Source organism: Gossypium arboreum, chromosome 12 (assembly GCF_025698485.1).
Source record: "Gossypium arboreum isolate Shixiya-1 chromosome 12, ASM2569848v2, whole genome shotgun sequence".
In the NCBI taxonomy this organism is placed as follows: Eukaryota; Viridiplantae; Streptophyta; class Magnoliopsida; order Malvales; family Malvaceae; genus Gossypium; species Gossypium arboreum.
In genome coordinates, this window is record NC_069081.1 from 113,841,059 (window position 1) to 113,858,224 (window position 17,166).

At 33.3% G+C, this 17,166-nt stretch overlaps 1 protein-coding gene across 2 annotated transcripts; it reads left to right on the forward strand.

The window, feature by feature from the left end:
- Nucleotides 1–3,500: 3,500 nt before the first annotated feature.
- Nucleotides 3,501–17,039, forward strand: LOC108476816 (uncharacterized). 2 transcript variants are annotated; one of them, XM_053023515.1, is made up of 23 exons: nucleotides 3,501–3,976; nucleotides 4,875–5,962; nucleotides 6,910–7,025; nucleotides 7,131–7,339; nucleotides 7,549–7,668; nucleotides 8,199–8,327; nucleotides 8,443–8,568; nucleotides 9,266–9,321; nucleotides 9,427–9,526; nucleotides 10,143–10,260; nucleotides 10,434–10,643; nucleotides 10,847–11,171; nucleotides 11,660–11,753; nucleotides 12,506–12,614; nucleotides 12,713–12,972; nucleotides 13,124–13,248; nucleotides 13,831–14,065; nucleotides 14,447–14,635; nucleotides 14,722–15,008; nucleotides 15,320–15,527; nucleotides 15,617–15,856; nucleotides 16,296–16,381; nucleotides 16,617–17,039. In XM_053023515.1, exons 2-23 carry the CDS (start codon nucleotides 5,088–5,090, stop codon nucleotides 16,774–16,776), a joined length of 4,377 nt encoding a protein of 1,458 aa, XP_052879475.1. In that variant the 5' UTR covers nucleotides 3,501–3,976; nucleotides 4,875–5,087; the 3' UTR covers nucleotides 16,777–17,039. The 2 variants fall into 2 exon arrangements, with proteins under 2 accessions (XP_052879475.1, XP_017634649.1); XM_017779160.2 differs by having other exon boundaries at nucleotides 3,502–4,010.
- The last annotated feature ends 127 nt before the right edge of the window (nucleotides 17,040–17,166 follow it).

Consider the following 17,166-nt stretch of genomic DNA (forward strand, 5'->3'; position numbering starts at 1 on the left):
CAGCTCAGCCCCGCAACTGATAAAATAAAAGACCCAAAATCAGGCATAATATAATAGTGGTGATCCTCATCCACCAATCAAACAAGTTAGAGAACCCCATTCAGTCAGTCGATAATGATTAATTTAATGTTTATCCATTTGTAAAATTTTTATGTTTTTTTCTTTCATTACTTGAAATAAATTGAGTTAGATAGAATCTTTAAATGAGAATAATTTTTTTCAATATTATTTTTTATCCATAATATTTAAACCCAAGACTTCACCTCCTTATATTTTCCTTTTGGAACCTCAAATATCAAACTCCTTACTAATGTTGTCGAATTGTTGTTTATCCTAATAAATAATTATTAGTTATCAAGTAGTGTTTTCAATTCTTAAGGATCAATAACTTATAAGCAAGTGTTTAATAAAATATTCATGATATATAAACTATTGCCAATCATTTTCAAAATCAACATTCATATGTATGCTAATAATTTTTTTTCCCATGAATAATAGCATTGAAAATACATTACAAGCAAGATACAAGATAAGAGTCTCCTATTAAAAAAAAAAACAGTCACCACAATTTCATCTTTCGGATAGGTCAAGATAACGAATAAATGATAACATTTAAAATTTTATTAGCTTTATCTTCACTTAATGATGTTAGGGAAAAATGCATTATAATTTTTTTACTTTCGGTGTCAAGTATGAAATTAAAATTGAAGTTAAATCAGTTCAAATTTTATTTTTGAAAATAATTTTTAGTGTTTTTATTCTATTTACAAGATTTGAACTCGAACTTTACTTAAAAGACATCGAACTATTTATCACTCAATCTAAAATGAATTTAATATAATATTAGTTAACAAGTCGGGTAAACCCAAAGATTTTAAATATTATTATCTAAATTTAGTCTAAATTACCTAATATTGTTTTTAAAAACAATAAAATGTCAATTTTTTATCGAATATTATTCTAGCTAACTATGATGTGATTTGGATGTTTGATAGACCGAAATATTAAGCATTAAAAATAGGTGAATGTATCTGGAAAATCCTCTATTATAGGAATTTGATCAAATTAATTCTTCTACTATTAAATGAATCAATTTAATATCTATATTATTAAAAGAATCAAATAATGCTAAATTCGAATAGTGCCTACATTTATTATTTACTGATTAATAGAGTTAATATTTTTTTGTGGTCATGTTAATGAAATATTTTGTTTGGAATTGTACTACAATTGAAAAAAAATTCAAGATGTTTTTGTACAGTAAATTTTAGCTTTGTTACAAATTGAATTTATTTGATTCTTTTAATAGTATAGGAACTAAATTGATCCATGTAATAATAGAGAGATTAATTTGATCCAATCCTATAATACAAAGACTTCCCAAATAGTGTGTCTTTTTTTTTTTGAGTAAAAATGCCAACACTTCCCAAGTACATTAACCTAAAAATAAGTGTTGAATATAAATATATTATTTAATAAATACAATGTTAAATTTTAAAATTTTATTTTATATTTTTATCATTAATTTTATTGAATATAAAGAAAATATATGTGGTAAAACTTAAAAGGGATAAATATAACAGTATCATAAAACTAAAAAATGAACTTTAACGATATCAAAATTTCTAATAAAACAACTAATTTAAATTATTGTGGATTGATGCAATTTAAAGGATAATACATAATATTAAAAATAAAAAAATAAAAAAGTATAAATGGGGAATGTATTTCTTTATTAAGATTATCTTTTTCAATGGTTTTCATTGAAAAAAATTATCAAATGGCTGTTGGTATTATCAAAACATGTTTAAAAAAGTAAACGATTGAAAATATTTTGGTTAAATTCTGCTATTTGTCCTTATATTTGTGAAAATTATTGATTTAATTCTTTTATTTTAATTTGGTCATTTTTAACCTTTATACTTTTTAAAATTCAAAATTCCAGTCCTACCAAATAATAATTATTAAATTCGTTAAGTTTTGTTGTTTCCAAGACTTGATGCAACAAATATATTATCATATGTGTAATGTTACGTCGATTGTTATTTTTACGTATTACTCAATAAAGTTCAATTAATTGATTAGCAACTGTCATTTACGTTAAAACTGAAATTTTAAAATTCAAAAAATATAAGGACTTAGAATTTTTAAATTGGAGAATGTAAATTAAATTTACAACTGTACACATAATATAAGACTAATAATTGAATTTAAACAAACAGATTTAACTGTTACTGTTTGGGTCATGACTAAAATTTTAAAATTTGAAAAGTATAGAAACTGAGATTGATCAAATAAAAGTATAGGGACTAAAATTACAACTTTCACAAAATACAAGGACTACTTAACAAAATATAACCAAATATTTCAACGGAATGATTTTTTTCAATTTGTTATCAAGCACAATCTAAGTTAGAAATTGATAAAAATTTCGAAAGAAAACTTAAAATTAATGATATTAAATCTATTTATTTAAAACCAATATAATTTGTTTGTGCGTGTAATATAGTTAACATTTATGAATTTTTTATAATTAAAATTTATTATACTAATCACTCCTTGATCTTCATCAATTTGCTTAATGCACACATTTAAATGGAATTTAACTGAATTCGATTTTGTGATCTTATTATAAATTAAGTCTTATATTATTGCATCGTATAAAGTGAGTTTGTACAATTCTCAAAATAAATTTGCCAACACCTATCAATCATTTTCTCTTCAAGCTTAACATCACTCCGTTAACAATGCTTGTAGCTAACAGTTTACCGCTCTATCCTCGACGTTTTGTGGACTAAAGTACTTGATGACTGGGAGTCAAGGTCAATGAGCTTCCCTCTGCCTAAGATCAAGGGAGAGCAGTAAGAGAATGATGGAATCCATTGTATATCTTTCACTATGTTAAAATACTATCTTTAAGCCTCCACTATTGGTGACTATTCTTGCTGTTTACAGTGTAAATTATTACTATGGGAAAGAAAAATGACGCATTCATTTCTAGAATATTCATATTTAAAAAAATAACGATTTCATATTTGATGTTTGATTTTCTAGATAATCCGATTTTATAATTTATATACTGCTAATCAAAATTTAAATTTAAATGTATAAAAATTAATAACAATTAATATGAAATTATGATATTTTTCTAATGCTGCCTTTGAAGTTCCTTTCTTGACATATGATTTATTTTATACGTTACAATAATAGTAGAACATATTATCTAGAATTTATTTGAATAATTTTGGAAAAAGAAACATTCAAATAATTAGAATAATGTTTTTCCTACTAATTTTATTAAAATTACATTTTCTTGAAAAATATATAATATTTATAAATATAAAATTTTAATAATTTTGTAATTGGAATTTTAGAAGCCACGAGTTGTAATCCTTAAATTAAAAATTTCAACTCCACAAATAATTAAAAAAATCATATTTTTAATTGATTTGTATATTTAAATAAATAAAAACACGTATCCATCCTTAACGTCATTTAAAAAATCCAAAAAGAAAAAGAGAGAAATGCTACTCCATAATATTTTACATCAGTTGGATTCAAATTCACAAAATCAGGCTTTCAGTTACGATTTTCTTTTAAAAATAAGAGAATTTTTAGTTATAAAACTGGTAATACCGAATTAAATGAGAAAAAGTGAGGGCAAAATGGGAAGAAAGTCTGATACAGTCATAATACGAAAGGCACACGCGTACATTTCCATCGGTATGGAGGAGTCCAGCTAAGCTTGAAACGTAGCTTGAAATCATATCAGAGTTTCGTCTTCCTTTTTCCATCTACTTCACTCTTTTCTTCATTTCCAAATTTATTTACGTAATTTAATTTTCTAATTAAACAAAACAAAAAAGGAAACAGAGATCATTTCTGACCTAAAAAAAAGTTTCGTTAGAGAAGGAGAGAGAAATTGCGACTAACATCGAAGCTTTCACTCAAGTTTTGATTGAGAAATCTCTCCACTGTATATTTCTTCTCACTTTCCCCATTGCCAAACAGTACTCTTTCTGCTCTCACTCTCTGTTTCTGTTCTTGTTTTAAAAGAATTCGGAATTCAAGTCTGTAGTGTGTATATGTGACCTGTTTTTATATAGTTTTAGTTCGATTGTTTGAGTTGTAGATGCCTGAAATGTGAAACTAGTGGCTGAAACGACAGATCGCGCGAGGTTGACTTTGATAAGTAAAAGAAAAATGGATTAATAAATGTTTATTAGAAATGTTTTTATTTTATGATATTAAAAAAATGAGCTTGTGAACTGCATTGCATGATATTGCTGCGTTGTTATTTTATTTTATTTTTGAATTTGTGGATAACTTAGTGGTTGATTTTTATGGAATGGCATTGATCGTGAAAGTGAAAATTTGTTTGAACTATTGTGTCGTGAATTTGACATAATTAATAAGTAAATTTAACTGGGAAAAAGTAGTGATGCTGATCAGATTTATTGCTTATTTCTTGGAACCCGTTCAAAGAGATGCATATCTCTACTTTTGCCCAGTTCAAAGTAGTGATGTTGAATTAGGAAAGAGTTCGGCATTATATTTTACCTAGAACGGACAAAGGGAAGGGCAGTAGACAATTACTTAAATAACTGCATTACTTATAAAATACAATTAAATTTTTTTCTCATGAATAAGGTTCGCTGGTCTGTAAATCCTTGTATGCCAATTATGTGTCAGTACAGGAAACATCTGCTTAACAGGATTTTGCTCTCTTTGTTTTCTAAGCTATCAAAGATCCTTTTAAGTTAATCTTATTTAGTCTGGTCTAGATATGTATCTCATTCTTCGTGTTGTCTATATAATCTTTCATTATTACGTCTTTTGTGAAATCATGTCTAAATGTGTGGTCTTTCTGGCAGGATACGTTGAGGCATTGCTGGCAATGCAAATTTTGGTGCTAAAAAAAGGGGATTTTCTATAAAGTTTGATGAGAAGATGCTTTCAAGTACATAGGGGATTTTCTATAAAGTTTGATGAGAAGATGCTTTCAAGTACATAATTTTCTACTGATAAGCATCGGATGATAAACATGTCTGGTAGAGTGAGAAGCTAAGACTTGCTTGCAGTATTACATGCATGCAACTTTATCTAATGGTCAGCCGCAGTGGATGGCAAAACTTACACTGCTAATGCGGCAGTACCTCTGCTGGAGCATTCTGTTTGGGCATCTTTACACATCTGTCCTTTGTCTTGGTTTGAAACAGTCGGAGAATCTTTTCCAGAAACCTAGATTGGTTTTGAGTGATGAATCTGTTAGCGACACCTCTATCCACTTTGAGAATTCAGCTTCGCTACCACTAAATGATTCTCTATCTTGTGAGGACCTGGGAGGAGTTGGATCATTCAGCTCTACTTGCTTGTTAAACTCAAACTTGTATTTGAGTTCCAATCTTTACATACATGGTACGGGAAACTTGGAGATACTTCCCCATGTTTCAATCGAATGCCCTAAAGAAGGGTGTATGATTACCTTTAACATGTCTGGCAATGTAAATCTGGGTCAATATGTTGCTGTTGTTGCTGGTTCAGTAGTAATTTATGCTGCCAATTTGACTGTTGGTCAGAATTCTGCTATCAACACAACATATTTGGCGGGTTCACCACCTCCACAAACTAGTGGTACGCCTGTTGGCTTTGATGGAGCTGGTGGAGGACATGGGGGTCGGGGAGCGTCATGTTTGAAAAATAATAAGACAAGCTTTTGGGGAGGTGATGTTTATGCTTGGTCAACTTTGTCTGAACCATGGAGTTATGGGAGCAAAGGTGGTAGTAAGGTTGATAGTGCTTCTGGTGGACATAGGCTTGGAGGGGAAGGTGGAGGACGAATTAAGCTTATTGCAGAGGACATGCTATATTTGAATGGATCTATAACTGCTGAAGGTGGAGATGGAGGTCTAAATGGGGGAGGAGGTTCTGGTGGAAGTATCTATATAAGAGCTGTGAAGCTGTAAGTAATGCTCCTGAACAAACCAATTTCCATATTTCAAGTTTTCTGCATTATAGGGTGTTTGTTAGCATTTGATGCTAATTCCTATTGCTTGAGCACTTGTACAAAAGTATGTTAACTGTACCTATCATTTCTGACATTCAATGCAAACTCAAATATGCTTTGCCCTTCCTGCTCATGTACAAACATCATATAAAAGGGTTGTACTATAAGAGCTTTTATGTTACTTCTAGCAAATGCTTGTAATAATGATTCACCAGTGAATTACTGCATTCTAGCCATTCCCCATTGTCAGTGATTTAATGTTTCTGTTGCTGCATTTTATTGAATATAAATAAATATATTGGAAAGGGCAGTTGCGTCAGCGGTAGTGACAATTTATACTGGAGTTATGTTTACAATGATAAAGTTGGTACATCAGTTGACTAAATCCTGAGTTAATTTTGTAACATTTTTCATTGATAATATTTAGGATTTTATCCAAAAAAATTTGTTCCACTTTGTCAATTTCCATTTTGGCCAGTTTCTCACCGTGTACTATGGTTAGCATCTACAGTAGGCTTTTCTGTTTTAAATTCAAGAAGATGGGAGTCTATTATTTTTTAGAATGGCATTCTATTTGCTTGATTAGTTTACAGAGAATACGGAAATATCTTATACTAAAAGCTCTAAAACCAATCACATGTAGTTTACCTCTGTTTTGATTTCTTTTTTCTTGGTTTGAAGAGATTGAGATGCTTTCTGATAGGTGCTTTTTCTTTTACAATGACTCTTCAAGATGCTACAATTTTTTAGTACTGAAGAAGATGCTTATGAATGACCAAACAATGGTGTCTTAGTCTGTTGGCCACTTGGAGGCATTAATGTTGAACATCCTACAAATTTAAAAACAATGAATTAGATTTTAAATCTTGACTAAATGTTTGCATCCTGTTTTGTTTACATAGGAAGGGATATGGTATTATAAGTGCAGCTGGTGGGATGGGATGGGGTGGTGGTGGTGGTGGAAGAATATCTCTGCATTGTTACAGCATACAAGAAGATGTTAAGGTTTCTGTACATGGTTTGTACTTACCACACCCATAAAGGCTAAGAATTTAGTACGTAATTGTAAATGAAAATTTTCTGTGGTAAGATGGGCTGATTTATATGTTTCAATTTTTGGCAGGTGGTTTTAGTTTTGGCTGTCCTGGAAATTCTGGAGCAGCTGGGACATATTTCAATGCTGATTTACTCAGTCTAAGAGTTGGCAATGATAATGTTACCACTGAAACTGAAACTCCTTTGCTTGATTTCCCTACTAGACCACTTTGGTCAAATGTTTTTGTGGAGAATAATGCGAAAGTTTTGGTTCCTCTTCTTTGGTCCAGAGTTCAGGTTTTAACCTCTATCTTCTTCCATGCTATACTCCTTTTTCATAGATTTATCATATTTTTTTAATGTTTTCTTATATTTCATAGCTTACCGGTTCAATTTCTTTTGTCGGTATACATTGCCTTTAGGAGCATCTGTTCTTCTAGAATAGTGGTCATTTTCCAAATTTCCAAAGTCATGCTTTTTTCTTAGTATTCTTTTTTATTGTGAAGGTGAGAGGTCAAATCAGTCTATATCATGGAGGAACAATTGTCTTTGGGTTGTCTGCATACCCAATATCAGAATTTGAGCTTGTTGCAGAAGAACTTTTAATAAGTGATTCCACAATAAAGGTATTTTACATTGGTTTTTATTATGTTTATCTGAGGGAAACTTCAAAATGTTCTATGTTACATATTGTTTTCATTTAGATAGAGGTGAGCTATATAATGTAGTGGCCGTATCAGGTGGTAGGTAGTTGGGGTGCGAGTGTTTTTTTAAACAAGGTTGAGTACATCCGGAAGATGAGCATTTACTGTTTGACTTAGTATGAATTCATGACCAAGATTTTTGTCCCGACTTTCCAGCAGGTTAAAGAACTGTGTGTGCATGGTGAAGGGAGTAATAATAGATTTTGCTTTGCTAACTTTTCTTTGTGCCATTGTAATGCAATTGTTGTTTATTCACCTTGTTAAGGTAGTGTGATGATATTCTAATGAACTAATTTATTACTTACCTGCAATTTTCATTTCATTATGTTATGAGAGGTGACCACAGTTGTGTAGCCCTCTTAGTGAAGCTTGAAAGATTTATGTTTTTCATTTTATTTTTTATTTTTTTTCATTTCACCATTACTCTAAATAAGTCCTTTTCAAAAATGAAGGTATTTGGTGCATTTAGGGTTTCTGTCAAAATGTTGCTTATGTGGAACTCCAAAATTCAAATTGATGGTGGTGGAAATACAGTTGTCACTGCATCTATCCTTGAAGTAAGGAATCTGGTTGTTCTAAGGGTATGATGCTTGAACTTCTCATAAATTTCATTGTTATTTCTTATTCTTATTTCTCAATCTTCACCCTGGTTGATTAAAAGTGTTAGATATTTATGTGGATCCATTCTCTTTGCAGGAGAACTCTGTCATTAATTCAAATGCAAACTTGGGTGTATATGGTCAAGGACTGCTGATGTTAACTGGTCAAGGTGATGCAATTCAAGGCCAGCGGCTTTCCTTGTCTTTGTTTTATAACATAACAGTAAGCCATTACTACATGAATTACTGCTTTTCTGCTGTCTATACTTATTAGAGGCATGTGATAGCTTAACTGTGCTGCAATTTGTATGTAAAAGTATCCTCAAGTATGCTTAGCTGTGTGTCTATATATATACCTGTATGAATTCTGCATGGATGGCTCTAGAGAAATACTATGATACTGTGGTATTTGTGAATGCATGGATGATTCAACAGCTTAATGTCTAATATTCTGTGTAATAACTGAGATTCTTTAAGAGAAGCCTTTCTTCATACATGCGAGGACCTTATGCAACATCCCTAATATTCTGCTTGTATACCTTAAGAAAGCATATGACATGATTACATTCTATAAAGAATCTTGATATCCACATGACTAGTAGAATTGAGGTAATAGTTTGTGAGAATCTGTCTGGGTCAATGTTTCTGCAAAAATATATTGACCAATACTACTGCAGACAATAAAGTTTTCGCCAGGTTACACCTTTAGTTCTTTAGAATCTGATTAAGAAACTTTCTAGTATTTTACTTAGTTTTTTGAAACTATTTCCTTCTTTTTCCCCTTTCTTTTTATTTGTCTCCTCCTCCCCAATTTTTCTATTATTTTCTAATGTGTCCGACATCCTTTTATTTTTGTTGAGCTAGATTTATCTTATTTTATCCATTTGTTATCCTCTGTTTTAAGTCCTTGCATGTTATAGGTTGGGCCAGGTTCTTTACTTCAAGCTCCAATGGGTGATGAAGCTAGCAGAAGTGTGTGAGTGTGAATTTCAATTCTTTTTAATGGTTTTTTCAGAACATTTGGTGGCAGTATTAAATATCTGAGGTTTCTTTCAACTATCATCCTTATGTGTTTTTGTAGGGTTACAAATTCCCTTTGTGAGAGCCAAACATGCCCAATTGATTTGATAACTCCTCCAGATGATTGCCATGTTAATTATACACTGTCCTTTTCTCTTCAGGTAGAAATATATTTAAATTCAAATTATTTGCTGATGCCAAATTAATTTGTGTTCACTTCTTTTTCCTTGTGGGAATTGTGCTAATCTATCCCATGGATGCTTTTTTAATGAATTAATTGATTTAATTCTAAAAGAGTATTAAGAAGTCTTGCTTAACAAAATAATGTACTTGAAATGCTAACTTCCATCATGTCAAGCACATATAAGTTTGAAAAAAAATAATGGGTTGAATTATTTTGGGAAAGTGACAATCTTCAGTGTTCAAGAAGAGAATGACATCAATATACAGGTAACCATGCTGTCCATAAGGGGAAAGCATAGAGGTCCAGAATAATCCATCTGTCTTTCTTGTTGCAAGGTTTGAATTGATTTTGCAACAATGAGAATATATAGTAAATGAGAAGTAGCATATTGTCATCTCACTCCAGTTTATCACCAAAAGAGAAAGACATGCTTTCTTAAATGGATTGTTTTCACACCTTGGAAAAGGGGTTAGGAAGAACATGCACCATATTGTTTTATGTGGTCTTCTTCCTGGTTCACTTCGTAGCATTAGGGTGCTATTATGATGTGGCATAGTTAAATTTCTAAATAATTATATTTGATCAATTTGCAGATTTGTCGAGTTGAGGACCTACTTGTTAATGGGATCATTAAGGGAAGTATAATTCACATTCACAGGGCAAGAACAGTTACTGTTGATGCTGATGGTTTGATTACTGCATCTGAATTAGGTAACAGAGAGTATAATCCGCAGTGTTGATATTTATCCATTTTTTTCTATTATATTTCTCCAATTTCCACGTTTATACTCTACAAGGCAGTCATGCTAAATAATCTATTGATTTCTATGAATTATGAATCATGCTTTTCTTAACATTTCTAATTTTATAGACCCTAATTTTAGGTTGCAGCAAAGGTATAGGAAAAGGAAACTATCTTGATGGAGCTGGTAGTGGTGCTGGGCATGGGGGACGTGGGGGTGCTGGATATTTCAATGGTAGAGTTAGCAATGGTGGTCATGAATATGGTGATGCTGATCTTCCTTGTGAATTGGGAAGTGGAACAGAGGGTCCAACTCATTCATTTGGACACGTATTTGGAGGAGGAATGATTGGTGAGTTTTCAGTTGAAGAATTGCCAAAATATTCTGTCTGAATGGGTTGTTCATTTAGGAATTTAACATGTAATGCGAGCTACTAATCTTTCAAGAATTAATGTGGTAGCAAATTTTATACATAATATTCTGCTCATCATTTTTAATATTCTCTGACACTGTGCATTGATTATTTGACTGACTTATTGTTGTGTTTTTGCTAGTAATGGGATCAACGCAATGGCCTCTGCTAAGACTTAGGATTTATGGCTCTTTGACGGCCGATGGCCAGAGCTTTGGTGAAGCAACAATAAATGATAATGGCTCATTAATCGGTGGGCTTGGTGGAGGTTCTGGTGGAACGGTTCTTCTATTCCTTCAAGAGCTTATACTTGCAGTAAATTCATCTTTATCAACTGTTGGGGGAAATGGTGGTCCTCTTGGTGGTGGTGGTGGTGGTGGTGGAAGAGTGCATTTTGACTGGTCTATGATAGGCATTGGGGATGAGTATGTTCCAGTTGCTACTACCAGTGGTTTCATTAATAGTAGGTATGACTCTTTAGTGCAAAAAATGCCATTATTTCTTATAATGCTTAAGTAAATTGACCAGTAGCTAACGAACGAATTTGTTGATTATTTAACTCTTATATGGATCAATAATACCACAAACATTTTAGGATACTCCTGATTTTTGCTATTTGCACTAGCTGTTTGATATTTAGAATCAGATAAAGGAGTTAACCGACCGCTAATACCGCAGATATTAGGTGAAGTTCTTTTCCACTATGACTATCTGCACTTGCTATTTATTTTGTCTCATATTATTATTAGGAAAGCACTATCATATGACAGGAGTTATTTTCAAGTAAAGCTTTGAAAGGTTTAATACTTAATGTCTTCTCTGCTGCATGGACCAATAATGGGTAGTGTCATATTTTCTGTTGTCTTAAGAAATTATTACAATTCCTACATAGAAGCCTTTCCAAAAGAAAATTTGTTGAATACCAGCTGACTACTTCAATCATGATGGTTGACAGTGGAGGTGCTGGAGATAATGGTGGACTCTTTGGGGACAAGGGCACAGTAACTGGGAAAAAGTGTCCGAAAGGCCTCTATGGTACATTCTGCAGGGTAAGGTTTCACTTAATTTTAAAGCTGTTACACATTTTTTAAAATTTGTGTTTCAAGATGTTATGTGTTGTAGCAAAAGCCTTATGCTGTTATGCATCACACTGATGGGGTCATGTTAGGGAATGCTTACAGATAATTGTTTCAGTTTGCACTATATGCTGGTTCCCTCTAAAAGTTCTTTAAATCCTTGTGCTACTTTGGTCTAGCAACCTCCATCCTAATTCAAAATTTCTTTTGAAAATATTTTATGATAGTATTTCTTTATAGGTTGCAATTGAAGGATATTAGACTTCTACATGTTTTTTTTTTTCATTCCTAATGTCATCATTTTTCTTTCTTCTATGATGATGGACACCAAATTTGAGTTACTAGTGTTTGCTCCAAGAGAAATATTATTTCCCATACTATAATCTGATTTGTCTAATGCTACTCAGCGTACTACTAGATTATAACGAGAAATTGGTCACCATTAATCAATTAGGGGCTTGGCTTGCTTTGCTAGTTGGCTATGTTTATTCATGTAAAAATAACTTGATTTGTGCATTCACATATTGGTATGAACCGTTCAACTCTTCTAACTTATTCACTTGACATCAATATAGATGCAATGCCATTGTCTTTTTCTTCTAGGCTTAGAATTTTGGTATCAGTTCTGTATGTCATCTAGAGATTAACTTATGTCATCTAGTTATTAACTAAGGAACTTTTGAGGTTTTAACTAATCTGTTTTTCCTTAAAACTATTATTCACAGGAATGCCCCATTGGCACTTATAAAGATATTGATGGCTCTGATGAAGATCTTTGCACTCCTTGCTCTCTGGAGCTTCTTCCAGATCGTGCTAATTTCATATATGTTCGAGGTACATGTTTACAGCAGGATTTACATTTTATACTTCATCTCTATTTACACAGTCTTCCATATGGTATGTTCTCACTTTAGGGTGTCTATTTTGTGCAGGAGGAGTCCGTGAGCCGTTTTGCCCCTATAAATGCATATCTGAAAAGTATAGAATGCCAAATTGCTATACACCTCTTGAGGAGTTGATGTATATATTTGGAGGTCCTTGGCCTTTTGCACTTCTTCTGTCTGGAGTTTTGTTGCTTCTTGCTGTATTGTTAAGCACCTTAAGGATAAAATTGCTTGAATCGAGCTCATATTGTGCTAATATTGAACATCCGAGCAGCCATCATTTCCCATACCTTCTTTCCCTATCAGAGGTATATTGTTGAAAGCCATATTTCATCTTCCTGGCTTAGCTTTTTTGAGTGTGGCGAGGTCTTGAGAGGTAGAATATGCACAGCTATAATGGATCCAGTTTCATCACTGTATGACATTGCTTTGTGGACTGTATATACTTTCTCATTCTAGGTACGGGGAACCAGAGCTGAAGAGACTCAGTGTCATGCTTACAGAATGTACTTCATGGGTCCCAATACTTTTAGAGAACCATGGCATCTTCCTTACTCTCCTCCTGATACCATCATTGAGATAGTGTAAGAAAATATTTTAGTACCATAGAGATCAAATGATGGCACTTTCTTTATGCTGATGTAGTAGTATGATTTGCTATGAAAATTACATGCAAGTAGTAATGCTTTTTGGTTGCATTGATTATTGCTGAACTCAAATTTTATAACCCCTTAACCCCCCCACCCCTCACCCCCAAAAAAGAAAAACTCCAAAAAAGTATTATGCTATTTCCGAAACTTTTGTTCTTTGCACGGTAAACCAACAGTTTAACACCCTGCTGGTCACATTAGAATAGTAGCCTTTTTATTTTTGGAGGGTTGGGTTGTGACGGTGGTAGGAGAGCTAACGTGCAGTGAAGTAGAGTGCTAAAGGACCCTTAACAAACAATCCATGAGAGAATAGCAATCATCTAGCTAGTGCCACCCTGTTTTGCTCGGTGTTGATGCAAGATACACTTCATCTTGAAGCTTTCTAGTTATAGGGTTGCAATGGATATTGTCTGTTGTACTAGAATTCATTTATTGAACCCCATCATTTTTGTATGTTAGAATCCAGGTTTGGGCCTAAAATAGTATCCATAATAAGCAAACCTCATTGAGCTGTAGGTATGAAGATGCTTTTAATAGATTCATTGGTGAGATCAACTCAGTTGCCGCATATGATTGGTGGGAAGGTTCAGTGCACAGTATACTGTCATTGCTTGCATATCCTTGTGCCTGGTCATGGAAACAGTGGCGGCGCAGGAAAAAAGTACATCGAATTCAAAAATATGTCAGATCAGAATATGACCATTCATGTCTTCGCTCTTGCAGATCACGTGCTCTCTACAAGGGAATGAAGGTTATGCTTCTCATATTTTATTATTTTGTAGCCATCTTAAGGATCCCAGAGTGCTAAGCTTTATCTACTCAATCATTTCCTTATTGTTAGTTTGAGGTATAGTTCTGAAATTATTCTGATGCCATGTTTTATTACTGCCTTGATGTTGCTTATGATTTTTAAGAAGATACTTGATTCTATATCATCAGGATTTAACTACCATAAGATGTTTACCAAGTAAAACATTTCCTTTACGCAAATTGTGTGGATAGACATCAAACCCGTGCATGCCTTCCTTGGCTTATATTTTCAGTTATATAATACATTTATATTTATATTTAAAGGACTCTATACATTTTATCTTCTTTATCATGTCTTTATATTGGTGCCTAATTTGTGCAGGTTGGAGCAACGCCTGATTTGATGGTTGCATACATAGACTTTTCCCTTGGTGGCGATGAGAAGCAAGTGGACATGGTATCAATCATAGAAAAGAGATTCCCCATGTGTATAATATTTGGTGGGGATGGAAGTTATATGTCACCCTACAATCTTCATAGTGATACATTGTTGACTAATCTTGTCGGCCAGGTGTCCCGGATGTTTTATAAATTTTCACTAGCTTTGTTATAACTTGATTTAATATCATCTGACTGAAAGAACTATGCTCTTCCCAGTATGTGCCATCAACTGTTTGGAATCGCTTGGTGGATGGTTTGAATGCCCAGTTGAGGACTGTGAGACATGGATCCATCCGTTCTGCATTAGTTCCTGTTATGAATTGGATAGCTAGTCATGGAAATCCTCAGCTTAGATTCCATGGGGTTAAAATTGAGCTAGGCTGGTTTCAAGCAACAGCTTCTGGGTACTTTCAACTCGGCATCTTGGTAGTGCGTCATGACTATATCTTTCAGAACTTGCACCAACCTGATTTGTCTGACAGAAGCAATGATGAATACCCAAGGTAGCCTCAAGTAACAGTGCCTCTTAGATTTTCTATCAGTCCGAATAAAACACAAGAATCTGATCATATATGAGTTGGATCTACTTTTGGCCAGGCAATTTGCAGAGTGGTTCTAATTTATATACCCTGCCCTTCATTACCAATAATATTTTGTTGTCAGGAACTTATGTTACTGACTGAATGTATGAAGAAAATTTCCTTTTAGCACTTCAGTTAATGCCCATGATAAGGTTCCAATATTTGAATGGTTGTTTTTTTTATCTCTGTAAATTATTTTTTGCTTATTGGCTGTTTGTGTGTCAATGGTTCAGGAAAGATGCTGCATCTGCAGGCAAAAGCCTCGAATATCTTCAGCAGAGTTGGCCATATCCGAGTCATGCATTATCTCGTAGAAAGATCACAGGGGGAATTAATGGAGGTCTTATAAATGATGCTACCGTGAAATCTTTGGAATTTAAAAGAGACATTTTCTTCCCATTTTCTCTCTTAGTGCACAATACCATGCCCATTGGTCATCAGGTTATGTAGAGATTTTTTTTGTATAACCTTACTCATATGGCTGGTTTTATGAATTGTTCATAACCTTCTGCTTGAATTTTGTGTTTCAGGACTCCCTTCAGTTCCTATTTACTACCATGCTTCTGGCAGATCTTGCCGTTACCCTTCTTACTTTGATTCAGTTCTATTGGATATCTCTTGGGGCATTCCTTGCTGTCTTACTTATTCTTCCTTTATCACTACTTTCTCCATCCCCAGCTGGTTTGAATGCCTTGTTCAGTAAAGAGCCTCGGAGAGCTTCGCATACCCGTATATATTCCTTGTGGAATGCTACATCTCTGACAAACATCGTAAGCAGCTCTAAATTCCGGGTTTCTGTTACTTTCTTGTTGTGTGAAATATACTGATGCAAAGAACTAATGTGTATCACCCAAAATTTTATAAAGATGATATTTTTGTCTACAAAGCACTAAACAGTTTAGAGAAAAGGTAGATTCTTTTCCATGGTTTTTTAAATTGCTATGTATTTCCAATATGGAAAAAGGAGAAATTTTGCAATATACCATAAAGCACTGAATCTGATATTACTTACTAGTCAAGGAGAAAACCTCTACACCCTCAAGGTAGATTTTTCTCCGCATTTACTTAAAATGATATGCAGTAGCAATATAACAAAGGGGAGGAATGTGCATTTTATGTAATTCATAAACCACTGAGTCTTGCATTACGTTACCATGTGAATAGGACATCAATAGTTTATTTAACATATGCCTATTTTATTTTGTGCAGGCTGTGGCTTTCATCTGTGGCATGATACATTATGGAATCTCTGCTTTCCAGCCACCTGACCAGGAAAATTCTTGGAACACGAGAAGGTGAAGATTTTAAATTTTAACTCTTATTGATCTAAGAGAATTCTTGGAACCTTAACTAAATATTAGGTGACACTGCACCTTTTTTGGAGTCCACGTTTCGTCCTAAGGAAATGCATATAGAAGATTATTTACAAGCTTAGTTTATGTAGATGTTAGTGGTATACCTTGTGAAGTGATAGGATGGATAGGTTGATAAAGTCTTTTTAAGATATTTACATATGGAATTTGGCAACAGGGAAGATGACAAATGGTGGCTTTTTCCTACCATACTTGTACTGTTGAAGTCAACACAAGCTCGTTTTGTTGATTGGCACATAGCTAATCTAGAAATCCAAGATTTCTCCCTCTTCTGTCCGGATCCAGATGGTTTTTGGGCCTATGAACCTATGTCTTGAATTCAAAGGAGATCATTACGCTCTCACTTGCATCAATCAGCCTGAGGCCTTTCTAACTTCAGCTGCTACTGCTCCAACAGCTGCTTTCCGGTTTCCACTGTAAATTTTGTTCAAAGTTGTACAGAGCATCAACTGCAGTAGGCTTTTTTTTCAACCTTTTTGAGTATTGTTTCAGAAACACATTTGAGATTTTTTGTGAATTAGAAGTCACAGACAATTTCATTTTTTTTCCCTAATATAATAAGATGCAGAAAGATTTGTGACCCTCTGTCTCCACTTACAAGAATTGAGTTCCGAGTTCATGTGAAACCCAACTTTAGTTGGACTAGTGATTCACCAGAAAAAAAAAACAATTGTTAACATATAATTTGGGATCAAACTTGTTCTTCC